This window comes from Camelina sativa, chromosome 11 (assembly GCF_030686135.1).
Source record: "Camelina sativa cultivar CO46 ecotype springtype chromosome 11, ASM3068613v1".
Classification (NCBI taxonomy): Eukaryota; Viridiplantae; Streptophyta; class Magnoliopsida; order Brassicales; family Brassicaceae; genus Camelina; species Camelina sativa.
In genome coordinates, this window is record NC_141890.1 from 28,338,133 (window position 1) to 28,347,906 (window position 9,774).

General features: G+C 35.6%; 1 protein-coding gene across 1 annotated transcript; it reads left to right on the plus strand.

The window, feature by feature from the left end:
• The first annotated feature begins 695 nt into the window (after window positions 1–695).
• Window positions 696–2,003, plus strand: LOC104724255 (putative germin-like protein subfamily 1 member 9). The gene is made up of 2 exons (XM_087471840.1): window positions 696–1,185; window positions 1,309–2,003. Exons 1-2 carry the CDS (start codon window positions 1,062–1,064, stop codon window positions 1,848–1,850), a joined length of 666 nt encoding a protein of 221 aa, XP_087327966.1. The 5' UTR covers window positions 696–1,061; the 3' UTR covers window positions 1,851–2,003.
• Window positions 2,004–9,774: the final 7,771 nt, after the last annotated feature.

A 9,774-nucleotide genomic window follows, 5' to 3' on the forward strand; every position in this document is an offset into this window, starting at 1 on the left:
ATTCAAATTTTTGAGTATAAATCTATATAAACACTAAACTTATTTCAGATATATAATATATATATATTGTTAACGATCATGTTTTCTTGACGAACAAATAAACTTACCTTAAAAATTCGCAGGAAGAATAAACATCACTATAATTATTTGCTATTTTAAGTATTGAAAGATAGTAATTACTATAATTATTATGTCAATAAGATAATAATTATTATGTTATTTTCTCTTTATGTATGATATATACAATAATTATTGATAGATAGTAACTACTATAATTTTTATGTATTATAATTATTGTCTCTTTAATTACTACCTTTCAATACTCATATTTGGATTAAAAGCATTTGATTCAATTTATGAAACATCAAATTTGTTATCCTTTTTTATCATGTTATTAACTAATATTTCACTTTCAGTTTTATTTTTCCTGTTTTAAACTTTTAAATAAAATTATATAAATTTTGTTTTATTCTACCATGAATTTAAAATTTACTTCTGAACGATATTAGTACCACTAATAAAAGTTTTACAGTATTGTTTTTTCTTATTTTAACATTTCTTTATTTTACATTATTAATTTTTATTTATTTATTTTAAATAAAAGATAATGTGACTTAATTGGATGCTTAGGTGGCAGAATGAGAAGAGAAAAAAATCTAACTTTATAAATATAGATAGATTCACATATTAATTTCAATCTTTTGATATTTTTGAAATTAATCACAAACTAATGTTAAACATTGAGGAAAAATATCGTCTGACATTTTTATTACTTGTTGACCAACAACACTTGCCATTCTAAACCTCAAGCGCATATGATTCATATATTCTTTTATAATTTTCAAATTATTATTATACCACCATAACCATAGTGTGTGGAGGTAGCACAATTGAATTAAGATAAATTTCTAACCATTTCAAACATCAAGTTCATCAATTATACGGACTAGTGCAACACCTATACTCATCTATAAATTGAGATCTATATATGTCTCATAAGTTTATCATCATGCATCTCTCCACAAAACCTAAACAAAAACCTTTCAACTAAATATATAACCATGAAGAATCTCTCATTTCTTGCTGTTCTATCGATCTTGGCTATAACACTTTCACTAACCAATGCTTCGGACCCAGGCTCTCTTCAGGACTTCTGCGTCGCCATCAACACCCCAGCAGATGGTGGTATGTACATGGTTACTCCCTAATCATTTTAACTGTATATTATTTTTTTATAAATTTAATTGATAGTTTGGAAAATGCATTACGTTTTCTTACACTCTTTTTATTTGCTTATAAAATGTTCAGTGTTTGTGAACGGAAAGTTCTGTAAGGACCCAAAGCTCGTCACTGAAGAGGACTTCTTCACGGGAGGGCTCCACAAAGCAGGAACACCTAATGCAAAAACTGGGTATGCTGTGACACCCGTCAATGTTAACCAGATTCCAGGGTTAAACACCCTTGGAATCTCAATTGCGCGTATTGATTACGCAGTTAACGGACAGAACCCACCTCACACCCATCCACGCGCCTCGGAGATCTTGTATGTCGCACAAGGAACGCTTCTAGTAGGGCTTGTCACGTCAAACCCCGAAAACCGCCTCTTATCTAAAGTACTCACCCAGGGTGAAGTGTTTGTGTTTCCAGAGGGACTCGTTCATTTCCAATCAAACGTTGGGAAATATCCCGCGATTGCATTAGCTAGTTTAAGCAGCCAACACCCCGGTGCCATCACTATTGCCGACACCGTGTTTGGGTCTAACCCAGCAATAGACCCGAAAGTTCTTGCGAGGGCGTTCCAGTTGGATGCTAGGACTGTCATTGATCTACAGAATAAGTTCAAAAAATAATAACATTTTGCTTTTGAATTGATTTCATTTTTATGTACCTTCATCTAAATAAGGATCTTGTATTATCCGCTAATCATATTATGGGCATAATGTTCGTCATTGCGTTTGCCTTGATCAAATTATTAATGAATTAATATTTTTATGTTTTGAAAAGATAAATTCCTATTGACGACAAACCAAAAAAGAGAAAGACAGAAAAAATTGTATTCTAAATTTCATTTTGGAAATTCACGAGAAGGATTCTCTTTTGGGAAATCGGCACACATAACCAGAAAAAAACAATAATTAACTATCTAAGTATTCTAACCATATAAATATCATACACGCTATATAATCTACAATATATACAATTTTACTCTTATTCAATACTAGCTCCTTTACCTCTTATTAATTACCACTATCACCGCCAGACCACTTCCGCTGCCAGACCTCCGCCGCTAGACTACCTCTGCCGCCGGACTACCTCCGCCAGACTACCACCATCGCCAGACCACCATCGCCGGATCACCACCAGCCACCACTACTCTATCACTACCAAACTGTCCTTTAATTATTTTTCTATTGGCGAATGGTTATTCACCTAATTTTCTTTATTATATGATTATTTTCTACATAACTTTTTTTTATTTTAGTTATCACACAAATTCACCTTTCTGTTTTATGATGACGATTTTACTTAAACAAAATTACAGAAAAAGGTCCGGCCTACAAGAAAAGAAACCGAAGCAATGGGGTATCCAAAATTTTAGGACATTTTTTAGTAAACTTTTCTATAAAATTATTATATATGTCTAAATTCTAAAGGCTTTTACAAAAAATATGGGCTTTAATATAAGTGCAAATCATAGTTTTTGAGGTTAACTGTTAGTTTTGGTTTTGATTTTTTTTTTCTCAGTTTCTTTGTTAAAACTTAAAACTATTAGATAAATACTTTCATCAAATCTAATGCTTTGGCTTTGGTTGTAATTTTTTAGTAATATATAAAAATGCATGTTTTTGAGTTTTCATTACGGCACTCATAAATGCCGGAGGGGAGGAAAGTTTTGTCTATCACATGTTTTTTCTTAAACAGAATTACAAAGTAACGTATTCTGTGATGAATTACGAGCACTAAGTTATGTTATTAACGAGTCGTCGTACGACTTTCTTAATTACAAACTAGGAGATATCCCGTGCTTAAAATACGGGTCAACATTTAAAAAAAAACTATAATACAATAATAAAAATTATTGTTTTAATTTTTTAAAAAAGTTAATTTGAGATAATATTTATTTTTAATTGTTCTGTAAATCTATTAATTTATTTGAAAACTAATTATTTTAGAATATTATAGTATTTTATTTTTGACGTATTATTACAGTTTTATATTGTTTGTTTGTTGTATTTGCATCATTATTTTGTGAAATATAAAATAGTAGTTTTAATATTATAATTGTGAGCAAATAAAAATTATTAATTTATCATCTATATAAATTTAGTTTTACCAACCCGGCAATGTGGAAATTAAAACACATATTTTTCATACATTGAGTAATATATCTTCGTTTTAAAAAATTCAAATCACAACATATGCAGAAAAAAAAATATGCATTTTATTAATCATAAGTATTATATGAAAATTTCAAACAATTTATAAATAAGATAAAATAAAAATGATAGGAGAATCATAAGTTAAAATCTTAACAAAATCTTCGAATTTAGTTATTAAAATAATTGTAATGTATAATTGGATATAAAATATTAGTTTTTAAAATTCTGATTGGTTTATATATATATTTTTAAAAAATTAGTAATTTTGTCCATAATTTATTAGAGAGATAAAATATTTTTTTTTGATTTTTTAATATTTGATCTGTGAGTGTTTTTTCTTTTTTTAATTAATTATATTTATTTAAATTAATTAATTAAGCTTAATTAAGTTTTTCTAATGGCAATTGAATGTAAGTTTTTACACATTTTAAGATTAGTTTCATATTTGTACTTCCCAATTAATATAGTAGGATAAAAGTATATGAAATTCCTTTGTTAATTAGTTTATGAGGGTATGAACCAACCATCTAAAACCGACATGAAATACTTACTTTCCTATACAACGGACTAGGGGTGTCAAAATGGTTCCAAATTTATGGATCAACCCAAACCAAACCAATCCAAAAACTTATTGGATTGATAGTTTGAGTTTAATGGGTTAATGGATCAAAATGGTTTATGAGTTTAATGGATTGGGTTGAAATGGATTGAGATAAAATGGTTGATGGGATCGGTTAGTATGGCATTTTACCAAGTCAGGGAAGTATACGGTTAAATCAGGTTATAGATTAGCCAGAGAACTGATGACGGAAGTCGAATACGGACCAACATGTATGGCCCTCAGGGCCCAGGTGTGGAAGCTGGATGTTCCCCCAAAGGTCCAACATTTTTTCTGGCAGATTGCGTCGGGCACCCTCCCAGTGCTCGAACGACTTGCGTATAGGGGTATCCGGTGTGATACACTCTGCAAACGGTGTGGGGCTGCACCAGAAACTATCAATCATGCTCTCTTTGAGTGCCCTCGCTCGCTCGATGTTTGGGAGTTGTCCCTAGTTTCGTTAGTCCCCGATGGCTTTCCATTTGCTTCAATTTATGCAAATTTAGACTTTATTTTTTGGCGGGCAGCCTCTCAGTCGGGGGATTCGGATGTAGCTAATCGTCTTCCTTGGATACTTTGGACATTATGGAAAGATAGGAATAAAAAAGTTTTTCAGGGGTTACAGGCCGAGCCGACGGAAATTCTACACCAGGCGAATAATGATAAATTACTATGGGAAGAAGCAAAATCCTATTCGGATAGGTATTTGCATACTACGCCTCTGGTGGAGGATAGGGGAGCGTTTCCTCGATGTCAGATTGATGGTTCTTGGAAAGGGTCAGATGCTATGCAGGGTCTAGGATGGTGGTGTTGTAGTGATGATGATGCGACTCTCCTTTTGGGAGCACGGAGTCAGAGATGCGGTCCTACATCCTTACATGCAGAGCTACAAGCCTTGATTTGGGCTATGGAGTCACTCTTGGCGGCTGGAGTTGGATGTCAAAGCTTTGAGACAGACTGTGCAGAATTGGTGGCGATGGTGCAGACGCCTGACGATTGGCCATCTTTTTCGAACCTGTTAGAGGAGTTTCTTGTGCTCAGACCATGCTTTTCCTCGTTCTCCCTGATCAGGATATCTAGAGAGCTCAATGTAAGGGCAGATTGTCTAGCCCGTTCTTCAAGATTGCTTTCCTCTGAAATTTCCTTTGTAAACTCTTTTCCTCCGGTTTGGGCAACCAATCTTGGAGTTATTTTTTAATTTGATTAATGTTTGGTTGAAAAAAAAAAAAAAAAAAATGGTTGATGGGTTGACCAAAACCAAACCAAATATAGTTAAAATGATTTTGAATACCAAATTAAACCGATTTTTCTTTTAATTAAATGAGTAAACCGAATTAAACCAACCAAAATAAACAAAACCATACCAAACTCTCTCCTACTTCATCTTCTTCGACTCAACTTCTTTCTTCTTCTAATTGATCGACTGAAGAAGAAAATAAACCCAGATTGAGAGAGAGATAAACCCAGATTCGAGAGAGAGAGATAAACCCAGATAAATGAGTAAACCCAGATCAGAGTTTTTGTGTGGTTGTCGGAGTTTCATGTCGTTGATAGATTCTGTTCTCATGCTCCAGATTTTTCTGATTTGTTTCTTTTGTTATCATTATTATTTTGTAAGATTTGTATCGGATTTTGGGTTTTGCTAAGCTGATTTTAGAAGACAACTTAGAAGAAGATTAAGAAAGTTGATGGTGTTATTTTCTGGATTATTATAATTTCTGGTTTTCAAGATGAAGAAGATTAAAATTTCTGGTTTTCAAAATTTGAATAATTGGAGATATATATATATATATATATATATATTATGTTTTTTTTCAAATATATATATATATATATTATGTTTTTTTTCAAATATATATATATATATATATATATTATGTTTATGATAACTAGTTTATGTATAAAATTACATAAACTTTGATGACTTTATAAAATTACAAAAAGTCTAAATTTCTGATTATGATATAAAATGGATCAACTCATTTAATCCATTAATCCATTAAGCTATATGAGTTGTGGGTTTGTAACGCCTCCGAACCGTCCTATGACCACGCAGGCCATTGGACAGCCACGGAACGCCACTATGGGAATTGCACCAAGGTGATCCAGTCGAGGGACGGAAGCTGCAGACTTCCCGACCGGTCCTCCCTAGCACAATTCCACCCGCAACCGAGACTACTTAGGCTTTGCAACCCTTGCGGCCTGGTGCATTGTGTTGACCCGGACAAGGTCGAGTATCATTTGTAAACTTGCCATGCTTTTTCCCGAAAACCGAATATATTACTTCAATTGTTTATTACATTGAAAATAAATCATTAAAGCAATATATAAAGATAGTCGGATAATTTATCATAAATCACTTATGAAAATATAGGGTTTTACAAAGAACACAGAAAAATCCTATCCGGTACCCTAATGTTTGCTCCAGCTCTAGACTCACTTAAGCTTTCCTGCAAGACAAAAAGATATCATGAGTAATCTAAGATTACTCAGTGAGCCTGGGTACCCCTTTCTCCTAAACAAGATTCTACTTTCCCCAATCCGCCTACCCCGGCAAGCAAAGAAAACAAGCAAGTAATCAAAGCAAGTAATCAAAGCAAGTAATCAAAGCAACACAACAGAAACAAAGCGGAAGCTACAATAATATACAAGCGAGAGCAGTTAGAACGATACGACTCCACTCAGACGAACTAAACTCGCTAAACACAGAGAAAGACGACTAGAGGTACAAGGACTGCTTATAGGCATGCTCACTAGGACACACTAGGCTCTTAAATCTTACACGACTTGCAAGGACGAACTATACTTGCTAAACACAGAGAAAGACGACTAGAGGTACAAGGACTGCTCATAGGCATACTAACTTGGACACAATAGACTCTTTAACTCTTACACGACTCGCAAGGACGACTAGAATAAAACAAGGGACACTTGAAATACCCTAGACTCCTTCACCTATCAACCAAACAAAGACATCTAGAATACTACAAGGATCTCTTGAAATACCCTAGACTCTTTTCACCTAAGGGCCCTCAAAATTCTGTCCCGTTCCACAACTTTCTCATGCTGAAACCACAAAGGTAACCAGCATGAGCCCACAAATATGCTATATCGTCATGTAGCGGTCACGCTAGTAGCTAGCTAGCCGTGACATTGTCCCGCGCGAGTGGTCGTCGAGAACTCACGCGTGACATCCGCATTTGGAACAGAAGATCGACACACTATTCTAGCTAAGGCTCAAGAAACAAATTCAGGAGGCTAAGCTAAAATAAAACACACACAATAATTCAAGCAGTGATAAATCAAGCAAACAAGCTTGAAATCAAGCAAGAATACGACATGCAATAATCAACAAGGAGCAAGAAATACAATTCAAGCAACTTAAGATTATTCTACATGCATGCAACCAAATTAAGCAACTTAAGCAAAATTAATGCAACAAGTTCTAATATGCATGCTACCGAATTGATTTAAACGTCTTAAATCTTTAAGTCCAAATTACGCATGCAAGGCCATTTGATTTAATCTCTTAAATCCTCTTAGTCCAATTAAGCATGCAAGTTCATTTGAGTTAACCAATTAAATCCTTTAAAATTCGTTTAAGCATTTAAGCTAACCTCCCACGAATTTATGCGATAATAATTCAAATGAACTTTACCAATTTAATCATGCATGCAATCCTCTTAACCAAATTTTAAGTGTTCCATCTTACTTAAAATGCATCCAAATTCATTTTGTCATGGTGATTCCTAGCTCAAATTCTATGTGTATTTAAACATGAATCAAGCATGAATCCTACCATATTTCGCATGCACCAACTTTAAACTGATTCTACCATGAATCTAATCTACATGCAACACGCAAATGGTGACCGCAAGGATCTAAAGATCCATGCAACACCGCACACAAAACCACAGAACTCACCTTTCACGCGTCGATGATTACCGGACTTCACCGCACCACTCGATCAGACAGTCTTCGCGTCAGAATGCGTCTCGCTCTTGATCTTTTCCCGACACAACCGTCGTCTTTTCTCGATCTTCTTTCTCGACACTATCACCGGTTCTACTCGATGATCTCTCCCTCGTCTTTCTTTTGATGGAAAACTGCGTCTCTTCTCGATCACTTCGATCGCAAACAGCGTCTACTCTCGATTCTCCTCGATCGCTTCGATACAACACCATCCTTTATCGGCTCCCTCTAGACGCAAGCGACTTCTCCTCTCGATCTTTCCTTGACGCAAGCGTCGATGATCTCTCTTTCTCTCTCGATCTCTCTCGACGATATCTCTCGACTTTGAGAGAAAACAAAGCTTTTGTGTTTAAGTGTTCGAGAGAAAATGAGAAAAATGAGGAATGAAGTCTCACATCCGCTATTTATAGGCTCGAGCTCTCCCTCTTTTCCTTTAGTGCGCCTTGACAAGTGGCAAGCTCCTTGCTTGCATGTGGAGCGTGATTCTCACTCCCCAATCACTAATCGCCATTTAATCCACTAACTCCATTTTATTAGTGCATGATAATGCATGCAATCTGATTGGTCTATTTTTATGAGAGAAATTAATTTTTATTTCTCTCGGTAAAACCCGTCTCTCGTCCGACGTTTCTCATCAAAACCCGTCTCTCATCCGACGGTTCTTGGCATTCCTCGGTTTCCTCTGTCTCGCTCGGGCGCTCCTCTCGGCATTTCCCGGACAGCTCTCTCGGCTCCTCGGGTACTATCGGTCTTTTCGGCAATTTCTCTCGGCTCCTCGGGTTCTATCCGCTTAGTACGTCCCGGTTGACTTGGACAGTACGTCTCGGACAACACGGCCAGTACGTCTCGGTCCGCTCAAATTTTCTCGGATTCCCTTCGGCGTTCGTCTGGTATGTCCGGTACGGTACATGGTACATGGGACATGGTACCATCGGCCATCTTCCGATCTGTCCAGAATTTCTCGGACATTCCTTCCGTAATTTTTCTATCTTCCTTCCTTACCTTCCCTTTACGTCCTTTTCAGTCCTTTGGCCAGGGATTTTTATTTTGAATTTTACTTCTTGGTGAGGGTCATTACATTCTCCCCCCTTATAAGAATTCGTCCCCGAATTCTCATGCCTTCTCCTCCTCTTCCTGTGATGTCAATACTCCTTGACATAAGTGTCATTGCCTTGTGATTACCATCACGTCGATATCTTTATTAAAATCCTCCTTTCCTTAGTTATTTTGTCTCCATAGTCTCACTTTATACTTATACCACCGTTTGCTGATGTTTTTGGAAAAGCTTTTTCATCTCCAGCATTCACTTGGCTCCTTATAATCTTTACGATTTTCAAATACTAAGGCTTTTGCCTTGTTGCACCATGACTTGTCCACTACTTAACTTCTTTGATTCAATGCTTCTCTTTCTTCAGCTTGTTCCTGACTCTTCTCTCCTCCTCCAATTTACAGCTTGATTCACTCCATCATTTTGATATGTTCATCGAACGACTTCGCATTCTCTCATCTGTTGGCCATATTGTCAACAAAATTTTTGCTCCCCCAGTTCCTCTGGTTCCTTTAACCTTACACTCCTTGGGATTTTAACTTCTTTTGATTCCTTTAGTTTCACATTACACATAGCTTCTCCTTCGGTCCTTCTTGGTTTCCCTCTTCTTATCTCATAACCTCCATGTCTTTGATTGATTTAATCATTAGACTTGATCAAATGTTCGTGATAGAAGCTAACGACTTCTCCACCTTCATTGGTTTTGCACTCCATACAATTTTACTCCTTCGTTTCTCTTGGTCTCCACACCTTGGTCCGATAAAAATAATTCTTCT